We start from the raw sequence: 27,256 nt of genomic DNA, 5'->3' as shown, positions 1-27,256 counted from the left end.
GAGATTATCATTCCTTTCAATGCCTAACATCACTTTTCCAGGTGCAGGCCTTTTACTGATTCCAAAGGTGGCTTTATGTGGAGAAGGAATCCATAAGCTGTAGAAAGGAAAGAGGAAAAGAGCCCCCCCGCCCCGCAATCTTAACCCCATAAGCTTTCCCCATAAAGAACAACAGGGTGAATGAAACAGAACTATTACAACACAGATGAGACACCCGAATGGACATGACAAAAAGATTTTCACATGCTTCTGACTTCCTTTCTTCAACCAGAGTATAAACCAATCTTGGTAAAGACAGGAATCTATTTGACAAACATAAGCACAATACCCAACACCCAACCCCCATACTGTTGTTTTTTTCCAACAACCCTGCATGTCTCCAGTACTCAGGAACAGGAGCAACAGCCACAACCACCCAGAATCAGAGGACTTTTACCTTCCCATACTGTTTCATATTTTATGTGGCAGAAAAAGTAAATTTGAGGATGTCAAACGCAGCCCAGAGACAGAGAAAATGACCATGTATTATTGCTGGGCAGACTGGTGGTGTGTGTGGGAAATTTGGCCGGGAGGCCCATTTGAGTAACTGGTGAAAGAGCCAAAGAAGCAATTCCAACCTCACCACTTCTGACAAAGTTCAGCCAAGAGTGGATCTTCAATAAAGAAAATCTGATGGCTAATTCCCCTGAACAATCTGAGCCTTCCTTGTAACTCAGCTGCACAATCGTGGGATCTCTGAGAAGCCTGTTCTGCATTACTCATTATTGCCAGCCCCTTCCCTTCAAAGAAGCAGCAATCTGATAGCATCAAGAGATCTAACTTGTATGGGCCTCAGAGTCCCATCTTTAAAGCCAAGATAATAACTTCTGCTCCTCTCTTTATCACAGGGATATAGTGAAAACCAAGAAAGATGAGTGCTTAAGAGTTTATACTGAAGAAAGCACCAAAGTCTACAATGTATGTAACATAGCCCAGAGGATCTGATCTGGGAGCCTCAGGGGTCATACATTCTTTTCAGGAGGTCTGCAAGATTAAACATTTTCCAAAATGATACTAAGACATTGCTTTCCTCTTTTATTCTCATTCTTTCACAAGTGTATAGTGGAGTTTGCCAGAGGCTACAGGTATGTGACAATGACATCACTCTAATGACTAATGAAATGTGTACTTGTAAGATCTTGTGTTTTAAGATTTTGTTTTAGTTTCTCATTAAATATTGATAGACAAAAGCTCTTTGGTATCCTCAATAACTTTTAAGAGGTTAAAGAAGTCCTGAGAGCAGTTTGAGATCTGCCAACCTAGAACTTCAGTCTCACCCAAACTTGCAGTTCTCAGATGGGCTGACTTCTCACCCACCCTGAGCCTTTCTACAAGTTGTTCTGTCTGCATGGGAGACTCTTTTCCCCCCTTCACTTGACTAACTTCTGCTCTCTGCTTAGATGCCACTTTCTCGGGGAAGCCTTCCCTGACTTCCCCAAGACCAGTTAAGTGGCCCAGCTATGTGCACCCCTGGAATTTAGCACAGAACATTATGGTTGCCCATTTCTTGGTCTTCTCTTGGCCTTGACTCCTTTAATGCAGGAACTGTTTTGACTGTGACACAGTAGTCTGTAAGAGGCATTCAGTGAATACTGTTGAAATTTATCAAACAACTAAGGAAGGAAGGAGATAAGATAGGTTTTTCTTGCATTCTCACCTAGAGGGAATCAGTTACTAAAAATATTAGTTTTCATTATAGCACAGGCTCATTAAAACTATGGTAATAACAGTAATAACTATCTATATATCTATATTTTATTATGTACCAGGTACTATGCTAAGAATTCTAATCACTTTATATAGACATTAATTCATTTAATCTTCACCAAATCCCTATGAAGTATACACTACTATTATCCTCATCTCAAAAACAAAGACACAAATGTGCGGGTAGTGCACATCTAGATTTGAGATTTATACTCGGACAGCCTGGCTCCAGAATCCCATGTCATTGACCTCACATGTCAGCAGTGTAGACCTCTAGCTTATAAGATACATTGGAATATCAAGGCCATTTCTCAACTCTGCTCACAAATCAGAAACATGACCTAATATTTAAATCCCACTCCCAGCCATGGTGAGTGACTACAACAAACACGTGGACATCAGATCTCCTCACCAATACCACCTGTCCCCAAGTTTATAGTTAGGGTTTAAGAAGAAGTTTCAATAAGAAGTCTATTTATTAAAAATAGAAGTCTCCTTTGTAGCATGGAGAAAATAGGAAAGCAGGGTCTGATATTTCCATGTACAACTCTCCTTGTACTTCTTGGGCTAATCTCTCTTTCAAGGAATGCTCACAACTTCACCCTGAACAAGGAGCAGCTTGGAATGTTCCACAGGCATACTTGATAGAAAAGACACAATTTTATCTGGTTCAGAAAGGTAAGTTCAAATGGGAAAGCATACTGTAGAAAACAGGATTTAATGCAACAGATGACCTGGTAGAATTACAGTGTGACACTGTATTCATGATTGTAATGAAAAAAAAAAAAAATACACCTAGGAAATCCTTGTTCTTTCAGCAATATAAAAAGTTCTATGAATAAAGTTAAAAGCTTGTGCAATAAATATTCACCTGCTAACACTATATGAGAAACCAAAGTTCATCCTGTGGTATTTGACAGAAGTCACACAAAGCAACTTTACTTACCTGGAGAAGCGTCCCATGAATATGGTTTTGCCGGAAACACTGGTCAGTGCAATTGGGGAGTTTGGCCAACAGAGTTCGGATGGTAGCAGGGATTTCGTCTCTCATAACAAATGGAACCAAGGCACGAGCTGCCATTTCACGAGAGCGGTAGACAGGTGAGTTACCACATCTGGAGAGAAATAAAAACACAAGACCATTCAATACTCACTTTCACATCTGTGCCTTTGTATGTGCTGATCTACCTAGCTCCGGCTGGGATAGTGAAGGTGAGGGGGTAATGGAATTGCTCTTTACTCCAAAAGATGGTGTGTTTTTTTTTTTTACTTCCTTTATTCCAAATGATTTTGTGTGTGTGTGTGTGTGTGTGTGTGTGTGTGTGTTTAGTTCTATAGGCAACTTTGCTTTTCTTATAAGTATCATTAACATCTATGATTCTGTCACAGGGATAAATGAAGATAGGCTTTGGGAATAAGACAATAGGCAAAAATGGCTTATTCCTCAGCAAGCAAACAAAAGCACCATGATAAGTGCCATGAGAATGACACTGTCGTCTTTGAGGAGCCTATACTGTAGTTGGCAAGATGAGAAGTACGTTTGAGAGTTGAAAGATGATCAAAAGCACAAGGCAGTACTGGAAAAATGATAAGCAAGTAATCTTGACATTATGGCTACAAGAGGATAAGATTGTGGGTTGTGGTTCTGAGAAAAAATGTAACTTAGAAAATCTAGCATAATTTAAGCACACCAAAAGAAACCAGGCAATTGTTCTACCAGGTACAGTGGAAAGCAAGGGTAGATGCTCTAGGTATAGGTAGATGTGTCTGGTTGAAGCAGAGACTCTTAAATAACAGTGGAACTTAAGGCTGAGAGGTCGGTCACCTCAGACTAGGGAGTGCCAAATGGCAGACTATATGATCTGAACTTGCCAAGAGAACAAAAGTGGATCCTCAAGTCACCAAATCCTTGCCTCTGGGCTAACTCACACTGAAAGAGCTTGCAGAGAAACCACCAGCTCCTAAATAAGTAAAAGTCATGGACAAGTGGTATTTTGAGATTCTACAAAAGTCATTGGAAAGGCAGGCCATCATCTTAGGGCCTCTTGACTTTGTAAACACTCAGAACCTGAAAGTCCACAACCATTTTGCTGAATCTATGCACTTGAGAGCCTCCCAGACACAATCTTATTTGAGAGGAAAGCCCAATGTAAGTTCTAGCCGAGAGAAGTTCTTGATTAGACTGCTCAAGACTTCATGATCATTCATCCAATTAAAAAAGTAACTCAACTTAGAATCAAGAAATGTCTTGGATGCCAAGACAAGGATGGCAGAGGAGAGCAGGACAAAGAGATGGGCTCTTGTTTAGTTTGTTTGTTTTTGTTTTTCTCAAAGTTAATCAGTATTCCAAGAAGGAATTACTGGTAAAATCAGAGCCATTAGGCCCATGTGGCCGGTTATGCTTAGCATGTAGAGGAATAAAGGCCTATGACTGAAATGCTTCTAACACCTATCACCGACATTTATCTTATTAAGACAATAAAAGTACAGTTACAATTTCTATATAAATCGACTGATCTAAACAGAATTTCATCATGGGGAGTAGGGGGGGAGGAGGAGGTAGGGAAAGGAGAGAAAGAGATGTCAGGTAAGTCAAAACACTGTCACCCTCCCCACCAAAAGTGTAGGTCCATGAGAGAGGTCAATCAGCCCACACTTTCAGGTGAAGAGCTCCCCTTACACTATATTACGGGAAGACAGTGAAGGCTAAGGTTACAGTAGGTGAGATTTCCCAATGGTCTTTGACTAGGTTCTGCCAACTCTAAAATGATTAAATGTTTAATCTGTAATTGGCAAATGCAGTAAAATGTTTGCTTTGGCCCAAGGGAGGTTAGGAGGATGAGTAAGAAAACTTCATTTGACAGAGAAAAGAAAATACTCTGAAAATGCTTTGAGATTTAATTAGCCAATGACCTCACTCAGCACAGTCATTTGTCCTAAGCTTTCCCTTCTGTCTGTCCCCCACTCCTTCAATACACACATTTTGTGCTATAGTGTGTTTTATGTTACCGAAAGGGCTCTTGTGTATAAATGTTTCTTTTCAAATACAAATATATCTGACATGGTTACAGATGTTTAGTTTCTAATTAGTAGTAACTGTACACTAAAGAATGCCCCTCCTTTTACTCCTGACCTTTTACAAATGATGATTTCCCAAAGGAATCTGGCATCCATTCAGAAGAAAGAATGGAAAGTGGGAAGAGAGCCAACAATTTCTGCTTTCGGATACCCTGTACTAGGGTACTTTCCAAATGCACACAATCAGGTTAAAGAGCAAAACAAAACCTCCTCACAAAAAAAGTAATGCAATTACAGAAACAGAGAAGAAGCCCATTTTAAAAGTAGTATTTAATTAAGTAACATTCATTATAAAGCAATGATTAAATGTAACTTCAAACTTCTCTCTATTGCAAATTGTTTAAATGGAAGGGTAGATTATAACACACACAGCAAAAAAAAACATTTCCAGGTTACTGTTTTGTCAGCTATTAGAAGCAGGGAGGGGTTCTGATGGGATTTAGCATTTCTCCAGATATATGTGCTAGAGTGTAAGGGGATAAACACTGTCTTTTTAACCCTAACTGAAATATATCTGAAGCTAAACTCTATTTTTCTCCTGGGCAGAGTCTAGCAGTTTGATTCAGGAAATCTGCCAAAAACCAGGCAGAGATGCTCTTCAAGAACATAGAAGCCAGTGGCTCCAAGGACGGAAAATGAGAGCATTTTAAAATGGATTTAGCCTGCTGTGAGCACTGAGTTTTGTGACTCAGACAAGTCATAGCAATTTCTCTGGGTCTCAGATGAGCTGAGAGTGGTGGCAGTAATCTGTAACCAGTGCTCGGATGTGATAGCTACGAGAACATCCCAAGAAGAAAGGTGTTTTGGAAATAGAAAGTTTTTGTAGTGTGCTGTGCCTCTGTCCAGTACAGGATCAGCAGAGCCTAGGAACTGCAGGCCTCAAAAGTGGCCCCAACAGGAGAACTGAGACTGTGGTGTGAATGCTGCACCATTTCAAAAAAAATTATTAGTCAATTATAGTTTACATACAATAGTATATTAGTTTCAGATAGACAACATAGTGAATAGACATCTGTATACCTGATGAAGTGAACACCCTGATGGGTGTAAGAGAAGACAGCAAATTCATGACACAAAGACAGGAGATTTTTTTTTTGGCTCCATTGAAAGTGAGGAGGAGGAATCTCAAGCCCTTCTGAAAAGAAGTGGAAGAGCCTCTATTTCTCCCAGTCTTAATTTCTTCTGGAAAATAAAGAAAAAAAAAATGCCTGGCAGGCATGGCTCAGCTGTTGAGCATCGAACTATGAACCTGGAGGTCACGGTTCGATTCCTGGTCAGGGCACATGCCCGGGTTGCGGGCTCAATCCCGTGTGGAGCATGCAGGAGGCAGCTGATCTATTATTTCTCTCTTATCATTGATGTATCTATCTCTCTCTCCCTCTCCCTTCCTCTCTGAAATCAATAAAAATATATTTAAAAAAATAAAGAAAGTGGACGTGGAGTCTTAAAGTCCTTTTCTACTTTTACCATTGTTTGAAAACATTTTCCTCAGTAGCTCTAGCTGTGCTCGAGGCCTGAAAACCAGGTCCTCCACAGGATCCGAGGGACACCTTTGGACTTCAGGAACCTGAAGATCCCCAGGAGTTTAGAATGTAGTATTCTGAGCAGGGAAAGACTACTCTTCTGAGATCATCCCCCCATTCCATTCAGCTTCACAAAGTGATGGCTAAAGTTCCCCCCCCCCCCCCCGCCCCCGGTATTTCCCTCTTATATTTGCCCTGAGAATCTGTTCCAGTTTTCCTGAAATGTTTCACAAGTAAGTGGGCAGAACTATTAAACTATTTCACAGACATCCCCAAAACTGGCTCTGCTCACCCATACCTGTAGGTTGGGCATGGAGACATCTACTGAGGGCCTAGCACAAGCATGCACTGGGTTAAACACAAGAGAATCAGAGAGAGAAATCACTGCCCAGCCACAGGGAACCTACAGGTAGGGGAGAAGATGCAGTCGATCAGCCAATGCTGTGCAGGGGCATGCGAAGTAAACACAAGATGCTGTAGAAGTACTGAGGAGGGACCAAAAGAGGAGGATGGGTGGGCTGGGAGACCCCGGGCAGCTGTGACTAAGTGGGGTCAGGCAGAAAGAATACTTGGGTTTGGCGAGAAAGGGGTGTTCTTCCCAGGCCTGTGCCTTTTCCTACATGAACCCAAACTGCTCCTCAGTGCATTTAATCAGAAAGAAGGGAAGCGAGGTTTACTAAGTATGTGCCAGGACTGCTTACCTACTTTAGACTATTTCACTTTGCTAAATCTTCACTACAAGGTCATTATCATCATCCTATTTTAAGATGAGGGAAGTGAGGTTCCCAACATAAAACTAGCAAGTGGCAGGTCCTGCTTTCTAATTAGGGTCTGTCCACCTGCTTTCTAATTAGGGTCTGTCCACATGCAAAGTTCAGTCTAAGAATTCACAATGCAGTTGCCTCAAAATCCTCAGAGCCTTAGAAAAACAAACTGCTTCCCGAGTAACCTGTTCAACCTAATCACCCTGAGGTGTGAATGACTTCTGGAAGGAACCCATCTCTTATTGGTAGATTGTGAAGCAGAACAATAAGATGGTGCTGATAATAAACAATATTTACTGAGCACCGACAGGGGCCAGACTTAGTATTAAAAGCTTTGCATGTAATACATCATTTAATCCTCACAACAAGGCAGAATGGCTGAGAGATCACTTCCAAGCAATGTGGGGAGGTATTTTTGAACTGAGTGGACTCTGTAAGAGCTGGGGGCCTTGAGTAAGTCACTCCTGAGTGACTGTCTTCAGAAAAGTCTCAGAATTGCTTCAGGATCCAGCCAATAACTCCCTCTACTTTCCCTCACTGACATAAGCCATGTTCCCCCACTTCCTCTACATTCCCAGACCCAGCTCCAGTCCAGATCCCCACTTTGCAGAGGTCAAGCTGTACCTTCCACAAAACAGATGTCTCCAGCTTCTGCTGCTAATGAAAATGATCATCTGCGTTCTCTAGATGCCCCTACATGACCAAGGGGTTAGCATCTTGGGAGCTGGCCTGAGTTGGAAGACACTGTCTGACCTACACCCAAGCCCCTGACTGAATTTACTCACAAACACCCTGCCATTACGATCTGCTTCTCGTATAGCATGCCTGTCTGCTCATGAGGAATGACAATCTTCAAAGTTGAGACAACTTTACCTTGCAGGTTATCTCTGAAGGCTGGGTTAGCAGGAGTGGCTGGGGCCTCAGGTTATACTATTAAGATAAAAAATCTTTCTATATATGTTTTGTCACATTAACTATTATTTCATCCTCAGTGCCGTGCATATTGTAGTTCACTCTTGCTGGGATGAATGTCCTTTCACCCTTGTACATTTTGGAACTCCTCTTCATCCTTTGAACTCTGCTCAGGTATCACTTCTTTGGGAAAACCTTACTGCACCCACTCTGGTGAGAATCAATCACTTTCTTTCCCATCCCTGTCCCTGCAATTGCATATTTAGATCTGTCAGAGCAGGGAACACATCTCATTTGCCTTCCCCACAGTACCCCTCGGGCCTCATGCTGGCTCCATCAAATCTTGAGAGCAGAAACAAGGTCTTTATACTTCTGAGTAAAATAGAACATAGGACAGGAGTTAAGAACATGTTCTGGAATTCAGCAGACCTCACTTTAAATCTAAGTCCTGTCACTTACTAGTGTATGACCTTGGACAGGTCAGTGAAACACCTAGGTTTTTAATCTATAAAACGGGGAAGAGTAATGATCTCATAGGGCTGTTATGATGCTTAAAAGAGATAACACATCCTATCTAATAAAAGGGTAATATGCAAATTAACCATCACTCCGTCACAAAGATGGTGGTGCCCATAGCCACAAGATGGCAGTACCCAGTCCCCTCAGCCCGCCGGAGCCCCCCAGTCCTGGGGGACGGCCGCTGAGAGTGGGCAGTGTGAACGGCCTGGTGGAATGCGACAAGGCAAGCATTCTGCCCCCACAGCGAAGCAGCCGGGTCCTCTGGGCAGCGCATGCATATGGCCTTCTACATGGAAACTCGGCAAGCACGCCACGTCTGGGCATACCTTAGGCTTACTGCTTAGGTTGTCTTTCCTCCTGTGTCTAAAGGGGGCTGAGGACCCGCCGTTGCTGGGTGTTGCTGTCCCTGGGACCGCTGCACCACAGGCTGCAGGGTGCTGGAACCCTCCGGAACTGGGTGCTGCTGTGGGGAGCAGTGCCCACTCTCTGGGATCCACCTGGGCCCGGCATGTTCAGGGGAGGCAGTTGGGAGTAGACAGATCCTGGGCTTGGGGAGTAGGGCGTGGGGTAGGGAGCAAGCAGGAGGAAAAGAGGTCAGGGCGATTCATTCCAATGGATCTCACTCCAAGGCCTCATTCAAGGGCAGAAAGCTCTCCAGTGACGTCAGAGCCTCGGACCTCGCCTTGGGATTCTCTGACTCCCCCACCCTTAGGCTGCAGTTCAACAACTTCAGGGAGGGAGGATGTTTGAGAAACCAGGCTGTCTGGGTGGAAAAGAGCGCGGGACATCCCTCTGTTCGCTTCTTTTTTCTCTTTGTAAATCCCATTTCCAGTTTCCTACACTCTTTTTAAGGGTGACCTGGCTTTTGACAGCAAAAACAGACTCCTCTACAGTTTCACAGCAGACCTCATGGACTGAACCTGTTGCCTCGCCCTCAGAAACCAGCAGGTGTATACGTCATGTTCATGTAAAAACATTCAAACCTGTAGAGAACTTTTATGAGTTTACTTGAGCCAAACTGTCCACACTTGCTGGAAAGCAGAATCCCAAGGGGTTGGGACAATGATCTGGAGAATGGCTGTTTTTTGCTTTGTTTTATTCATTCTTTTTTTTTTTTAATTTAATATATTTTAATTGATTTCCGAGAGGAAGGGAGCAGGAAAGAGAGACAGAAACATCAGTGTGAGAGAATCACCGGTCAGCTGCCTCCTGCACGTTCCCAACTGGGGATCAAGCCCACAACGAGGCAAACATCCTGCCACGGCTGCGGAGAGCCTCTGGGCCGCAGAGAGCCTCTGGGCAGTGGGCGCGGAGTGGCCAGGCCCCGCAGAGAGCAGAGAACCACGAGTAGTGGGCCTAAGACGTCAGGGCTCCAGGATTGGAGAGGGCTTCCCTGAGGGCTCCAGATTGGAGAGGGTGCAGGTCAGGCTGTGGGACCCACCCCCCATGCATGAATTTTGTGCACCAGGCCTCTAGTATAAAACATAATGCCTATGAGTTAGTGATCAATACATCACAGTTATTATTGAATCTGGTAGGTGGAATAACTTAAACTTAAAGCTTTAACAACATGTACAAACTCTCTAGTGTTCGCTGTCTCAATAACTGGCCGAGGTCACAGGGCCTTGATGTACCAACAGGCTTCAGGAGCTCACCAAAACCTACTCTTCCCCTCCCCACCAACAGAGCTGGAAAGGAGAGAAAGAACATTGAGTTTCTTTGGGGCCAATTGAGTGTGAGACCCTCTGCCTTTATTCTTCAGGTCCAGGGCCCACATCCTATTTTCTGCCAATTCTAATGCTGTTTCACCAAAGATTTCTTTTTTCTTTTCATTGTATGTTGTTCCTAGTTTCAAATTTTGCCTTCAGGAAACATATATATGTGTGGACATGTGTGCATGCATCAAAGAGAGAAACTGCTAAAAAAAATAAGTTCGTAGTAGTGAATTTGAAAAAGCAGACATTTCAGTGTGTCCTGAGACTATTAAATATGTTTTTGTTACAAATGTGGCATTCCTGAAGTCCATCTTCCACATTCTCAGGTGAGCTCAGTGCCCATCAAAGTTGCCAGATTCTCTACTTGTCCTTCCTATACCAATTTTCAGTTCATCAGAGGACCTACCACCACCTGAACTACGTGTTCCTTTTCCTGCAACTCAAAACCACTAACACTTAAAAGTTGCATTTACTGTAATCTTGCTCTCTGCATAGCTCATGGATTTCTTTATTCAAATATATTTCTTGGAAGGGTAATAGGTTCAGGACTTTTGAAGTCTGATTTTTTTAAAACCCTTGGTTTGGGTAGTGAGGGGAAAATAAGAGCAGTCGACAGTGGCTAAGCTAAAAACTGCATATTTCCAGCTTTCACGGACAAAAAAATATATATGGATCGTCAAGTAGAATGTTTAGTTTAAATGTCTATGTACTGGGCAGCTCAAAGCAGTAATTGCTCTTTGCAATTCAACTCCAAGCAACACGTTAAAATCTTTTTACAAAATATTTTTATGAAGAAAAGCCAACAATAAGCCACAAGAGAACATCTGAAAACTGCAGTGTGGAACCACCTGAGACAGTCCAACCAGAGTCTAATCCATAGAAGATGCCTCCAAGTCACCAGGGCTCCATCCAGACTGACTAGCCACAGGCTGTTCGTCCCAAAGTGGTGAAAATGGCAACTGCCAAGAGCTGGGAATCAGCCTCCATCACTTTGACATCCCTCAACTTGTCCCTGTAAGACCTGCACACAGCACTTGGCCACATATATGGCAAGGACATGGGGTCATGGATGCAATGGCCACTTGCATTCACCAGTTCCTTTAGTGTTACAAAAAAAAGGAAGGGAATTTTCCAACAGGGACAGGGGAAAGTATCCAGGACGGAACTTACTTTAAAAAGGTCTTTGAATTGCCCTAGCTGGTTTGGCTCAGTGGATAGAGCGTCGGCCTGTGGACTGAAGGGTCCCAGGTTTGATTCCGGTCAAGGGCACATGCCCAGGTTGTGGGCTCGATCCCCAGTAGGGGGCCTATAGGAGGCAGCCGATCAATGATTCTCTCTCATCATTGACTTTTCTCTCTCCCTCTCCCTTCCTCTCTGAAATAAATAAAATAAATATATGTATTTTAAAAGACCTTTGAATAATGCTCTTTAATTACTTAGAATTACAAACATGTCAAATAAATGAAAGGATGCATGATTTCTAGATGCTAACCCTGGTTAGTAGTACTTGCTATCAAAATATAGAGATGAAATCAACCTAATTGTCTAGACAGCTAGAAAGAACATTGTTTCCCCTCTGGAGCACTGAAATATGGTATACCTTAACAATGATTCTTTCCTGACTCAGAAAATCATGAAAAAGACTTTATAGCATCATAACTCCGAGGACTTCGGAAACCCTAGAGGTTAAAAGGAAATTATTAATTTCAGTCTTTACCCCAAGTAGAATGGAGTATTATAAAGTGCAAGGATACAAATATCTAGCATAAACGGTATAAAACTTCCTCAGCGATGAAAATAACCACTAGATTGAGTTTGAAATTTTGGCATGAGTTTCCCTCCCGGTCAATCTGTGGGTTTTCTCTCTGCCCCTGGATCAACAAGCCGCATACTGGTCGATTGGTCTCCCACAGGGCCGCTGGGAAAGCATTCTGGGTCTGCCCGCAGGGCTCTGGGGCTGGGACAAGCTGAGGGCTGGGCAGGAGTGAAGGCTGCAGCTTGAGCAGACTGAGTGAAAGGGCTGCACATTCCTCTCAACAGCAAAGCCCTCACATTGTTTCTGCTCTGGCTCCACAAAACACCAAGAGATGAACACATTCAGGCAGCCGCTGATGCTTTAAAGGGGTTGAATGTAATACCTGGCCTCAGCATGTCTTTCCTTGCAGAAAAGAAAACAGTCCTGAACGTGCTGGGTCTCCTTGTGGTGATGGCTCAAAGGCCAAGTTCTCGAAGTGATTTCATTCTCAGTTGAAATTCATCCCACTGACCTGCAGAGCATGTGACTCCAGATTTACAGTGAGTGGTTTTCAGTTCACAAACACAGGCTGGGTGGTCAATTTAAGAAACTACACAAAGGTATAGATAGAGAGAGTTTACCCTCTTCTTTTTAGAGGGAAGGTTTAGAAAAAAACGTTTGGGTTTTTTTGGTTCCGTTTTTAAAAGTTTTTGTTTGTTTATTTTTAGCCTCCAAATGTTCCAGAACGTCTGATAGCTCTCTATTGCCACATTTAATACAAATTTCTCATTCTGGCAGTTAAGGCACTCTAAATCTAGCCCAGACTGGCTGAACAAATCATCAGATGCTGAGTAAGCCTTTCTTAGACCGACAGAACTTGACTTTATAGGTGACAATTTCTGAAAAGACATGAAAATCTTGTAAAAACTAAGCAGCCTGTGACTCAAGTGAGTGCTCAACATACACTGATGATAATTTTAAAGTAAACACTTTAAAACATGAACGATTTTATGAACTTCCATTTGACAACAATATGCTACTTTTCTGAAAGATTCCAATACCCATGTTAAAACCCAAGAAAGGAAAAAGGGATTGCAGGTAAGAACATTTTCTGAGTGTCTGCTACATGTCAGGCAATGTGCTAGGTGCTTTCAACCATTTTACCTCAATTCTAGTAGTCAAACCCTTTAAAGTAAGTATGCAAACATATGTAGGATTTTGTCTAGTGGGGACATGTACAGAATGTTTAGTTACCAAATAAAATGTAACCACAATCAAAGTGCTTTGTGAAATTTCTTTCTGTTATACTAATGGCTGTGCAAACCTTTATAAGCAATGTATCCCACTAATTCCAATGGTTAAAGCTCATATTTGTAGATTCCATACACAATGAATTGGTGGCTTAACTATGTTTCCTACTGCTCTAACTAGTGTTTAACCAAACAAGACCTAAAATTTTATAATGTGTTACCTTTAAGATAGGCAAATTAGTCACCAAGATATAATAACTGACCCAAAGTCATCCACCAAAATTGTAGTCTTTGTAGCACAGCCACCCACCAAAGGTTGATGAAGCACCCATGTTAGACTGAGATAGGCTCCCCAAAGACCGTGGCAGTATCTTCTGCTGTCCCCCATCAATATCGATTACCTGGATCAAATCATCAGCAATCTTTCAAAGTACAGTATTTATTTAAAGACAAGTTCAAAATGTCCAAGAATAAAAATCTTTAACATTTTTAATGACAAGAAGAGACACATACAGGTCCGTACATTGGCAGGATCTTTATGGGCTTAAGAAAAAATAATACACATAATCACCAGCTTTAGATGACTATTTTGGAGGAGTAAATCTGAAGCAGAAACCTTACATGGTCCCTTTGGTATGTCTTTTTTTAATATATTTTTATTGATTTCAGAGAGGAAGGGAGAAGAAGAGAGAAAAAGAAATATCAATGATGAGAGAGTATCATTGATTGGATGCCTCCTGCATGCCCCACACTGGGGACCAAGCCCGCAATCCAGGCATGTGCCCTTGACTGGAATCAAACCTGGGACCCTTCAGTCCGCAGGCCGACACTATTTCCACTAAGCCAACTGACCAGGGCCCTTTGGTGTATCTTAAGCGAGGCTACTTTTAAAACATCCTCAAATCTAAATATTAGCATCTAGCAATGTGGCCACAAGCAAATTACATAATGTCCTTTCATAGCCTCATCTGTAAAAGATGATTGGAATAAGTGATCTCTAAGGTCCCCTTCAATAACAAAATCCTATAATTCAATGGACATTTAAACATTCTAGGAAGACAGCTATCTCTTTTATTTTAAAATATCTTTATGTCCTTTCTTGACTTGTTCCATCGCTTAATCTAATAATATTGATGCCAATAATAAAAGTTTTATGTCTAACACTAACCACACTCAATTTTTCTATGGTTGAAGTCAATTTTCTCTAGTTTAAGCCTCTCTAAAGTTGGAGAACAAATGACCAGTGTTTTCTACACACAGGAAAACCCTTCATTAACTATACTGGAGTCCTGTCATTGAGTCACCCCTTAAGCTTCCCTTTTGTGGGCTAAAACAACCCCAACGCCTTTAATCATGTAGAACCTCTTCTCAAGAATCTAGTTAATTATTTTGCTTCTAGAGAGAGTAAATGAATCCTCCCAATATTATCAGTTAAAGAGATGATTTGTGCTACTGCAGGATGAGAGAAATTTGAGCATTTCTTTTAATTTGATTACTTTCCAGAGACTGCAATTCATTTTTGCTAAAGCTAATTAATGCCTCTGAGTCACCCTCCTTAGATTTCATAGCAACACTTCAAGCTAAAATCAGAAAGAATGAATTTTAAAAAACAAAGTACATGGAAAACTTTGGAAAATTCCAAGAAATTGTGTTTTTGGCCTGAAAAAATTCACAAAAGAGCAATGAATATTGAGATGTTAGCAATAGATCTGCCACAGGGAAGATTCTTTTCTCAAATTAAGACTGCAATTAGGTACATTGAGTTGTACATCAGCATGCCTATGGCATCCAAACAGACCACTGCCAGCCCTATTTTTAAATACCTTCATGAAAGGTTTTACATCCTCATTTGGTTACCCAATGCCCACATTAGTGTCGCAGTAAAAAAGTACTTCCTTAAGTATAATTATACTCTCTCTTGATGCAACTTAAATTTGTTTTTCTACATGCCAGGGAAATAAATGACTATGTCTAAAACAATAACCTTTTGACTTGTGTCCAGAATATGTTCTAAATGATATGAAAACAACCCAATGAAAAAATTGGGTCAAACTTTGAACCAACACTTAAGCAAAAAAGATATATGAATGGCAAATACTAAACATATGTAAAGATACTCAACATCCTTAGTCATTAAAGAAGTTCAAATTGAGACCACAATGAGTTACCACTACATACTCACCAGAAAGATTAAAATTAAAAGGACTGAGCATACCAAGTATTGGCTGGCATATGGAACCATAGGACTGTTCATCCTCTGTTGGTGGGAATACAGAATGATACAGTCACTTTGGAAAATAATTTGGCAGTTTCTTAGAAAGTTAAATGTACACTTTCCATATAACCCACTCATCCCACTCCTCTGTGTTTACCCTAGAGAAATAAAAACATATGTGGAGACAAGACCTGTGCATGAATAATTCTAGCACCTTTATTTCGTGCCGGCAGCGGGAGGAAGGAAAGCCCCGATAGGCCCTGATCGCTAGCCAGGCCTAGGGACCCTACCTGACAGGTCCCGGATTGCAAGAGGGCACAGGCCGGGCTGAGGGATAACCCCCAACACACGAATTTTGTGCACTGGGTCTCTAGTTTTCATATAAGGGACTTGAGCATCCTCAGATTTTGGTACCTGAGGGGCTCCTAGAACCAACCCCCCATGGGATACTAAGGGACTGTAGTTAAGTTTTTGGGTAATCAAAAGTTATATGCATTGCCCCTGACCCCTGCATTGTTCTAGGGTCAATTGCAGTATATGAATTCTAGAAAATACAAATTAACCTATAGTGACAGGATGGAGAACAGCCATTGCCTGGTGATGGGAGTGGGGATGACAGAGGAGCTCAAGGAAACTTTTCTAAGTGATGGATTATGATATGTTCACTATCTTGACAGTGGTGATGGTTTTATGGGTATATAAACTTATCAAATTATACACTCTAAACATGTGCAATTGATTTTATATCAATTACACCTCAACACTAATATTTTTAAGAATAATCTCTTACACACATTAGAAAGTTATTAAGTTGTACATCCTGTCTTATTTTCCCTTCTTAGCCTCCAGCGCCATCTCCAAAACATCCCAAGTCTCCTCTTCCTAAGATTAAACAAGTGTAGCTATTTCCTTTGAATTTTTATGACCAGGATTAACTTTTCCTTGTGCTTTCTTAAAAAACCAAATCAATAAATATTTAGGTTGTAACAAGTAATCATAAGAATTTTTTAACCCCACCCCCTTTTTTCAGGACAATGTCCAAGTTTTCCACATGTTCTTCTTTTTTAATATTGTTGACACTATTACAGACGTCCCCATCCCCCTCGTCCCCCATTGCTCACCTCCATCCAACCTCCTCCACATGTTCTTCTATGATAGGCTCAGAGACATTAAATGATGTGGCCAAGCTCACAAAGGGAGTGAATGGACAAGCTGGGATTCAAAGTCAGGTCTATCTGACTCTAATGTCTGTGCTAGTTACAAAAACCAGTGTGCCCCAACTATAAGAAATTTTGAACAACAATCACATGTATTAAAAGAAATTCAAAAGATTGAACCAAAGTAACATATTAAAAGGAATTCAATTTTATTACTCTTATGTACCCTTGACAACTCAAATCATTTGACCAAGCAATGTTGACTTTGTTGGGTCAGCTTCAGTAAACTCATCTGAATTTAGCAGGAGGATTTTCCATTTGAGTATTCATAGATTATTTCCTCCATCTTTAGTAGATTAAACCTGCTTCATAATATCTTTTATTTTTGCTTGTTTTGGTAACTGGCTTATTCCACGGTGAAAAAGTAATTTTCAACTCATCCCAGTTTGAATCATACTGAATTCTGAAAAAACAGAAACCAAGTTGGTGTACTATTATTTAATACATCCAAATAAATGCACAATGGAGACAGTTGTGCAAAGTTTGAAGATGAAACAAACTGGTCACCATACACATATACCCTACCACTAATTAAAAATATACTAATGTTACAAGTATACAATTTCAGTGGTGGTGCTATCTTTGTTCAGAAACAAGGTACATTACTATATGGCTGAAGCCCTCCAGCCTTTAATTAGGTTACTGATTATAAGAAGAATCACATTACCTGGATTGTGACTAAGGCTTATTTAATACATTAATTTCATGATAACTGTATTTTAAGATAGGGAACATGTCAATAAAAACATCTGGTCACGTCCTCCAACATGTCCATGTAACATTTACTAGGAGAAAATCACTGCTAATTCCCACTGCTACTTTTAGTGGCAAGAGATATTTTATACTATATTTTAAGCCTAAGTAGCACTAAAGAGAAGCTTCACAGAAGGTATACACATATATATAAAAAAATAAGAAAATCATTAAGTTACATTCGTTATTTTCATTTGAATTCAATTAATAAATTTAGCTTTAATTCAATATCATCTTACTCCCTAGCTTCCCTCCTTGCCCATCAATTTAAAAAAAAAAAAAAAAAAAAAAAAAAGGCCAGTGAAAATTGTGTAAGTCATTCTTCAATCATGACAAGGACATAACCCTTCAACCTAAGATTAAAAATAAAATGCTATGTGTGAAATTCAATACTGCTTAACTTCTGGGTGCTAAGGTCTAATAAATATAACATTTCAAAAAAATTAAACAATCTAGATAATTTCTGGCCATTTTCATGATTTTATCAGAGGCGTTCTATGGCTTTGGCTACATTTGCTAGTGTTTGGATCCTGGGTAAACTGGTAGAATTTGGCATCTTTCAGTTTATAATCAGTATCACCAGTTCGTACAAGGCACAGAAAAGTTCTCTACTCCCCTATATACTTCAATGCATTTCATTTTTTATTCAAATGATTATTCTGACAAAACCATTAGTCAAGAAGAAAGCAAAGAAACCTTATTTTTCAAAGTTGAGATTTTAAAGACACACCTTTTACACCAGACTGCTTTACCTATGCTATTTCTGGCAAAAATCTTTATTTCCTACAAGAATACATTCTTTAGAAAAAAAAATTCCAATTTTTCTTACCTATGAGGTTAGTTAGGGCTTGTTTTTACTGGTTTCACTCAAAGTGAGCTTTTTTATTTTAAATTTACCTTAGCTCTTCCTAAGTTCCTATATTTTCTTGCCTTTTTAAAGGAAAATACTAAATTTAAATATGAGAAAGGTACTGCTAAAACCATGGTGAACGTTTCACAACTGCCTTCAATTGATGGTAGGAATAAGTACCACAGGGGTGCACAATCTTAAGGGAAAAAGATGCATCTCCCAGTCAGAGTTCTAAGTTCAGAGCTTTCATGATTAACAAGAAAAAAAGTTTCCTTATTTGGGATAAGGCTAGTTTCACACTTTCTTTTTTCTATCCTAAAATTCATATTGCAGCTAGGTCACAAGGTAACATGTTTGCAGGGTTTGAGAAGTTTCTTGGCTTAGCGAAAAAAGTGCAATGGTCTAGTCCTCAAAAAGGTTCCCCCCTACCTAACCCTCCAGCAGAGAAGTTGAAAGAGCTAGTGGAGTCACTGGTCAAGAGTTTTATAGCAAAAGTGGACTGGGTGGAGGACAGAAGCTAACAGGAAAACAGAAGGTCAAAGTCGAGTTTAATTTGGTAAAGCAAGTTGTGCTTGGACACTTAATAGCTGCCAGATACCCAAGATTAGCGTAATTTACTTAATGCTGCTTCTAGTCATGGAGGGTTTCAATGCCACTATTTGAAAATCAGAGGAATAATAGAGCTACTATTCCAGTCATCATGAGACCCTATTCCCCTTCTCTTTTGTTACATTCATGGAAAAGTGTTTATAGTTGTTTAGAATTAATCATTTTCAAGACAGGTCTCTTTTCTGATCCCAAACTTCCCAATGTGCCCACGATGGCAGCAAAACAGTCTCTTCATCTTGCATTAATTAAGGTTCTCTGTGCTCCCAGTCACTCGTTCTTAAAAGGGTACATAATGCCTTATGTGCAAAAGCAACCTCATTCAAAATAAAGGAGACCACAGAGCCCATTCCTACGGTGTTTCCAGCTCTGACCAAAGTACTGGAGCTGCCAAGAAGCAGGTATTTATTTATTTATTTATTTTACTTCATGGTAAAATATGCATAACATAACTTACACATTCTTAAGTGCACAGTTCAGTGCCATTAAGTACATCTACCAAGCAGTTTTAAAGCATTTTGGACTCTGGCCTCAGGGTCTAGAAACCCAGTCATTCACTGGTTGATACTCATGGCTTCACAGAGATAAATGTCATTCTATTTCTAGGTAATCTTTTGGCTAAGTATTCAAAGTCAGGGTTCATTCAACACACTAGGTTTTGCATACTTTGAAGTGAAGAATGAACCACCCCAAACAAGCATTTGTCCATTTCCTTCCAGATGGAAGACAGAAATGTTGATAGTCTCTTCCTTGCCATTAAACCTTTCAGAAAATAAGGAGCCTACTATTCCCTGCCCTTTGGGATTTTCACAAACATCAGGCTGTGTAGTTCAGAACACAGACAAGAAGCTCTCCAAGGAAAACATGCCCTCAAATTAACAGGATCTAAACAAAGCTGTGACTAGGTAATTAATGGCAGGGATTGGACTCTGCTCACTTGCTTCTCTGATAGCAATCTGGCATTTTATCAGGAGGGTCTTTTATCTGGAAGGATTCACTATGTTCTGCTGCTGGACCTATTCTGGGAGAGAACAAGGACAAACTTTCATCGTGGAAAGGAAACGGAACCACATCTAGAAGAAGTAAGAAAGCATTAAAGCTGTAAATAAAGACCTCCAAGTCTTTCCCTGCCAGAGGGAGAAGGCAATGAAAACTAAGATGTCCTCTCTCACTGAAAGCCTGAGAGCAAGTTCTGGTGGGGACAAAGCCACTGTAGTCCTCACCCAGGCCATACATGTGATGGTGGCAACTTGCTTTCTGCCTTTTTAAAAAACATATGAAGTTTTATTGATTTCAGAGGAAGAAAGAGAGAGAAACATCAATGATGAGAGAGATTCATTGATCGGCTGCCTCCTGCATGCCCCCGACTGGGATCGAGCCGCAACCCAGGCATGTGCCCTGACTGGGAATCGAACTATGACTTCTTAGTTCATAGGCTGACGCTCAACAACTGAGCCACGCCAGCTGGGCTTGCTTTCTGCCTTTGTCCCAAGTTCTGCACCCTCTCCCCAAGCCCTAGCCTTATCCCATCTCTTACCTAACCAGTGTCTTCCATTTCTTTCTGTCAACACCAATGAAACCTAAACTAATTCATACAGTGGTATAAATTAGTAACAACAACTTAGAATGATATACCTCACAGTGGGATTCCCATTTTAGGAATCAAAACCATATAACTTAAAGAATAAAGTATACCCATGAAACTTCAGGGTTCAGCTCAAAAAAGAGATAGCATCTGAGAAAACTGGGTGGGTAGAGCGCACCGTTTAAGACCTCTCAAATCATTTCATAGAGCTTCCAACTATCCCAGGTGAATGGCTGCAGTGGGGTAGAATCTGGCCCTCTGAAAGGTTTCGTTCCCAAGGGGAAAAAGGGACTGCTGTGGGAGTGCATAACAATTAGTGGTAGAAAGCATTCCCTATTCCCCTTTCAAACACGGCCACTCCACTCAGACCTCGTAACAACATGTCAAGAATTGGTTATGGAAGGACTCAGGAAAAACAGGGCTTTGAGTTCTCCACCCTACTGAGAACCCAGGAATATTTATCCAAGGTTGAGCCAGTGACTGGCCAATTCCAAAACCCACAGCCTGGGGCTTATAATCCGGAGTACAGATTGTCCGGTAATGCTAGTGTCCTGGAAGGCTGTATAGCAATCCTGTGGAGCCTCCTAGTTTCATATGGAGGGCGCTCACGACAGTTTGCAGTGGTGCAGACAAGCGAGGGGTGGGGGTAGGGAGAGGGGTGGGTGGGGGAGGCACTAGGAAGCCCCTCTGCTGGCCAGCTTTCATTGGGGGAATTCTATCAGCATTCTAAAGCTGCTACTTTAGGGACGTGTTCAACCATGCAGCAGAATGCAAATCCCTTGCTAGTCTTTTCAAGTTTTCCCTAAGTCCAGTTCTCATTCTGGCTGTGAATTAAATTCTGATGTCTTAAATCATGCCGGGAAAAAATGGGTAAGAACTGATTGAATTATATTAATTATATGGCATTGAAGCTCAGTAGACAACAAGAATTACATTTCTTAAGTTTCTGTTCACTAGACTTATGCAGGTTATAATTAGTATTAAGTAAGTTTTACTTTTCATTTTAGCCAAGCTGAAAAGAAGCTGAGCCTTAAACTCTGGCTTTACAAGAAAAAAAAAAAAAATTCTCCTGGAAAAGAAAAATGAATAAACAGTCAAGCAAAAAACAAACCAACACTACTCACCCATTACCCCAAAGGGCGGCTTAAAGAACTTACTTGGTTTAATGTTTGAAAATATTTTCTACCCACAGCTTTGTAAATTATTTTCTTGTCTGTGTGACACATCCTTCAGTAACAATTCAGCTTTTCCTTGGCGACCTAGATATATTTCCAGTTTCTACCAAAACAGATGGCCTTTTTCTGTATAAATGTAATAATCAAAAAGGAGCAGGCTTGTTTACACAGTAGCAACCTTCGTACAAGTATATATTTTGTTAATCTCTGGACGTTGTAGAGACCGAACACAAAAATCTCATTCACGTGGGCCCGTCTAATTTTGATTATGTGAATATTCAGACCAAGGCTGAGCTAACCTTTGGGACTGAGAGTTTTTATTTAAAGTTAGGAGAAATGTGGCCCTCTCTTGGGAACATGAGGACATGAATATCCCAGAGCAGGAATTCTTCCTGGGGCACATCTCACATCAGGGTTCCACCCAGCAGGTTTTGGCTAGTAACTTGGGTAAGTGAAGGAGGGAGGTGGGACTGTGCCCATGAAAAATATAAAACTGAGAAACAAAGGGGTTTTCAACCCACCTCAGAGGCCTTGTGATATGAACTATCAACTAGTATGTTAACCAGATGCTACTGTTAACCACCCATTAGAGCAGTTCCCTAAAGTTACTATACACAATTTGGGGTAATGAAACTTTTATTTCATAACATTCAGTAATTTGAACACTTCACTGATTCAGACTTGCCTTTTTTTCCAAATAAGTTTAGGATTACCATATAAGACAATTTTTAAAAATTTCAACATGTATTTATATTTTTGTAATTCTGTTTTTCTCAGAGTAAAAAGGATGCTCAAGTAAGCTGTGTGTGAAAGTACTTTGTAAAGAAAGTACTTTGTAAGCTTCTAATTCTTATATAAATGTTTGTTACTGTTATTTTTCTTTTTCCTTTCACCAATTCTGAAGATTTTCAAAATTATGTGAAGTTTCAACAGTGGAAAATTCAGATGGTAAAGACAGATGGAAAGTATATTTTCTAATAGTTTTAAAATTATGCATAAATGGTAGCCCACAAATAATCTCATGAAGATTCTGTGCTTCTTGCCTGGCCAGCATGGCTCAGTGGTTGAGGGTCGACCTATGAACCAAAAGGTCAAAGTTCGATTCCAGTCAGGGCATATGCCCTGGTTGCAGGCTCAATCCCCAGTCGGGGGTGTGCAAAAGGCAGTCGATAATGATTCTCTCTCATCACTGATGCTTCTATCTCTCTCTCCCTCTCTCTTCCTCTCTGAAATCAATGAAAAATATATTTTGAAAAAAGATTCTGTGCTTAACCTTGACATATTTTCTTTTTGCTAAAACACAACTATGCAATGACCAGTTATTTCCTATTATAAAGAAAAATTCTTTTGTAAGAAATTCTCAGTATTTCTCAAGAATCTCAGAATTTCAGTTGAGCCAGTTTTATTTAGCAACCTGTCACAACCATTTGTGCTCAAATGCATGTTTTCTTCCTTTTCTACTAATTTCAGATTGTAAAATGAGACCACTGCCAAAGCAATGCCCAAGGGGGACAGTGGGAGAGATATCTCAAGAAAGCAAAGTAAGACCAAATGTTTGTTATTTAAAACTGCAGGTTAATTTTGGCATGTTCAGAACCAGCTAGTCCTATTTCATGGCTATAGCAAACAGATGCATTAGAAGGGCCTACTATAGTGTTAAGCATTAGCACAGCTAAGGGAGTGGCCAGAGCCTGGGTTCTGGACTGCCGGGTTTGAACCCACCTTATCACTTACTAGTGGTATGACCTAAGGCACATTTCTAAACTTCCTAAGGCCCTAATTTGCCCTCTCTGCAGAATGGGAATAGCAACATTACAGTGTTGTCATGATAATTAAATTAGTATGTATTAAGTCCTAAAATAGTGTCCAGCCCATAGAAAATATTTGCTAAGTATTATCACTTATCACTAATTAGATGAAAAACAAATTAGAGCAAAGAAGATAGGGACCAAGAAGCAGTATAGCACAAAGGACACCGTATTATGTCAAAAATCTTATCTGATTCTCCACTATGTTTCTATCATGCTTGACACATAATCAGTGTTTGCAATAAATCTCTGTTGAGTAGATGAATAAATGAATCAATACCTGACTCCTTAATGAATTATTTTTTGACTGGAGAAATATTATGGGCCTTGGCTTTTCCATCTCCAACGAAAGGTACTTGCCACTTGCCACCTCAAAGTGATGATAATCAATATAAGAAAAAAGCAAATAGTTTCAAACTTATTGGCCTTTTAAACCAAAAGTCAATGGTTTTTTAAACCAATGCACCTTTATTATTGGGTACACATGAATGGTATAGGGGAAAAGGGAGGGGGGCAGTCCTATGTGATACCCTAAGTCTTCATTCTAACATGTTTCCTTTCAAGAAATCCTCTGACTACAGTTGGCCAGGTAGAATGTGATGTTAGACATGTGCTAGGCCCTAAGAGATGCCTGCTCAAATCTCAGTGTGCAGAGGAATTACCTGGGGGCTTATTTTGAAATTGCTGACTTTTAGGTATCTGTGGGACATGTAAAAGGAGCTGTCTAAGGCCCTGGCCAGGTAGTTTAGTTGAAGCATCGTCCTGATACGTCAATGTTGAGGGTTTGATCTCTGGTCAGGGCACATAGAAGAAGCAACCAATGAACACATAAATAAGTGGAACAACAAATCACTGTTTCTCTCTTTCTCTCTTAAAAATCAATTTTTAAGAGATTTGTCTGATAATAGAAAGTTGAATGATTCTGTACAAGTTCTAGTTCAAGAACTGACTCATTAGTATATGTGAGTAGCAACTCTGGAAAGTGCATGCAAAGCGAAAAAGAGAGACTGTGGGGCAAAACAAAGAGGTGCACCAACATTTGGAAGACAACAGGTGGAAGAGGCCCTGCCAAGAGGAGAAAGACACAATGGCCAAAGAAGGCCACAAAGAGGGTGTCATAAAAAAGGGAGTGTACAACAGTGTCAGATTCCAGAGAAAGATCTAAAAAGACAAAGGTTAAAAAGCATTTGATGGCTTTTGTCACTAGGAGGTCACTCCTATTTCATCTTTGTAAGTGCAGCTTCAGTGAAGTGGGAGAAGAAGTATCCAGGATGTAGTGGTTTGATGAACAAATAAGAGGGGAGAAAATGGATACTATACCATAGACAACCTTTTCCAAGAGTCTGGCTAAAAACAAAGGAGAGAACTAGGGTGGTAGGCAGAGTAGGTGTCATGGAGAGAGTCCATGCCTAATGGTCTATATTTTCTCTTGTAAATAAGAGGTGATGAAAGTAGGGGCTTTGGGTTTGGGCAATGAGACAAATATTTAATGGATAGAAGAAATGGTGATGAAGAGCACTCATGAAATAAAGTGAAAGATGAAAATAAATGAAGAAGAAAATATGTGTAATTAGTTTGGAGTGGAGACAAGATGAGCAGTCAGGAGTCTCAATGTTAAGGTAAGTAAGAAAAATAAGACACAAAGTGAAAAGTAGTATCTTGTGCAGTTGATGTGACTAAAGAAGCTTGTTTGAACTAGAAGATTATAAACAGATTGGTAAGGATTAAGGCCCAGAGAAGAGGGAGGGGAAAAAACTGTGCCAGTCAGTGAAAGATAACCAAAATGTAACCAGACAATTAATGGGTCCTTGCTACCCATCACTACTTGAGCCAATTAAGCAGAGACAGGGTGGGATCATATGAGTGTTTATTCCAATACTGCCAGCAGTATGGGAGAGCAGCAGGTCATCCACAAAAATGTGCTCTGCCCCCCACCATAAGCCAGCTGCTTATATTGGGTAGAAGGACAAAGATTTGATGGGAAGTAGGCAAAAGGGTATGCCAAATGGGCAGTTTCCAAGTAATGCAGGCTGCAGATTTGCAAAGGCCTGTGGGTATGCAAAGGCTTGGGGTCTTCAAAGGCTCTGGTTTCTGCAACAAAGTTGTTAATGGGCAGCTCCTGGATGGGGAGGATGGGCCACGTTTTCCAGGTGAGCTCCCAGGTCCCACATGCAACTCCCAGCCAGATTAGAATGTGCCTTCTTTAATCAGAACAGAACAATCGCAGTTAACAGAGTATGATTAGTATTTCTTACAAGTAGCTGGTCCCCAATATTTTATTTCTGCCCCTATCAAAAACATGCTGTCATTATTTTTCCTTGTCCTCATTTTAAATTTATAATAATTCACCTTCACCTTCTTATTCTATTCCCTGATATTTTCTACCTAAAGAGAAAAAAAAAATATATATATATATATATACATATATATATATATATATATATATATATATATATATATATATATATATATATTATCTTAAAATATTCCCTACCAGGTAAGATGAGATGACTGCATGTTAGCTGGTATTTGGGACTTGGTATTGTCAAATCCTTCAATTCAGCATTATTCAGCTATAATGTTTGAGAAAATAACAAAGACTAAGGAAATAGAAGTTCCTTAGGGAAAATATTTGGCTTCTTCTGTTAAGCACTAACCCATTTATTTTGTTAATTTCCTGGGTCACTCTCGATTCAAGTGGAAGCAAAGCTCTTTATGATGACCTCCAAGTTATGAATTATAAAACTGGCTTGCACAATCTCCCCCTTGTGAGATCCCACTGTCTACAGAGTGGACAGCATGGCTTTTCTCTCCTCTCACATGAGCAGCTAACCTGGGGGATTTCTTAATGTCCTCCAGATGCAGAATAATGCCCATATTCTTTTCCTGCCTTGCCACTTGTGAAGTCCTCCTGAACTTCTCCAACCCCTTCTCCTTGTTCCTTGGTGTATCTGTCACATAATTACGTGGTTAATATACAGTATGTCAGGTTCACAAGCATGGGTTTTAGCTCACTAATCAGTAACTTCTTCAAGGATAAAAACCTTTTTTCTTTACTTTGCATCATACCCAAGACCAAACACTAGCTAGGTATACAGTGGATGTTTTACAACTACTTGATTAATCTATTAACTGACTGGATTCTAAGCTTTAGAGTGAATGGCATCAATAGGACATGGATTATCATCATTGTCAGAAATTTCACCTAAGAATGAGGCTGTTTGCAGATTAAATCACTTGTTCTAACATGACCTGAACTGGCCTATTAAAGTAACAGATAACATTGAAGAAAAGCTGGTCCCTACAAGTTTTATTTTTCTAGCTTGCTTTGTCATTGCATTCCATATGAGGTGAACTCCTCATTCCTTTTACTAAAATGTATTTAGAAAATGGTCTTAAAGAGATCTGATACCACAGATGAAGTCAGTCAGGCCCTCTTTAGGTACTGAGAGATAAAAATTAGTGACAGATGATGGAGTATCTTTTTATGCCAGAACTCTTTGCAAAAAAAAGCCATTCAATACAGAAAATATGATTTCATTCCACAGGATGAACCTCAGCTACCTCGGATGGAATTTGGAAATTCAGAGGGCCATGAGCACAGCCCTCCAAATGAAGTGCTAGCTAGGCAGGGCCACAGTAAAAAGGAGAGCAAGTAGGTGGCTGCCCAAACTAAGATTTTACCAACATTAGGAAACAATCTTCCAATCTCTGCTGTTAGATCCTCCCTTATATAAGGCCTACAGTTATACCACCCGAGTTTCAATGTTTTATTTCAAAATGTCTCTGTTATACAACAAATAGC

At 40.3% G+C, this 27,256-nt stretch overlaps 1 protein-coding gene across 1 annotated transcript in view; it reads right to left on the bottom strand.

The window, feature by feature from the left end:
- Positions 1 to 27,256, bottom strand: part of THADA (THADA armadillo repeat containing) — a 316,640-nt gene that overhangs the window by 152,938 nt on the left and 136,446 nt on the right. Inside the window, exon 29 of the mRNA XM_080685255.1 lies at positions 2,693 to 2,861. Coding sequence (XP_080541381.1) covers positions 2,693 to 2,861 — 169 coding nt within the window. The remainder of the gene's footprint in view (positions 1 to 2,692; positions 2,862 to 27,256) is intronic.

This window comes from Plecotus auritus (genome assembly GCF_963455305.1).
Source record: "Plecotus auritus genome assembly, chromosome: 8".
Classification (NCBI taxonomy): domain Eukaryota; kingdom Metazoa; phylum Chordata; class Mammalia; order Chiroptera; family Vespertilionidae; genus Plecotus; species Plecotus auritus.
This window is presented reverse-complemented; position numbering and strand designations above follow the sequence as displayed.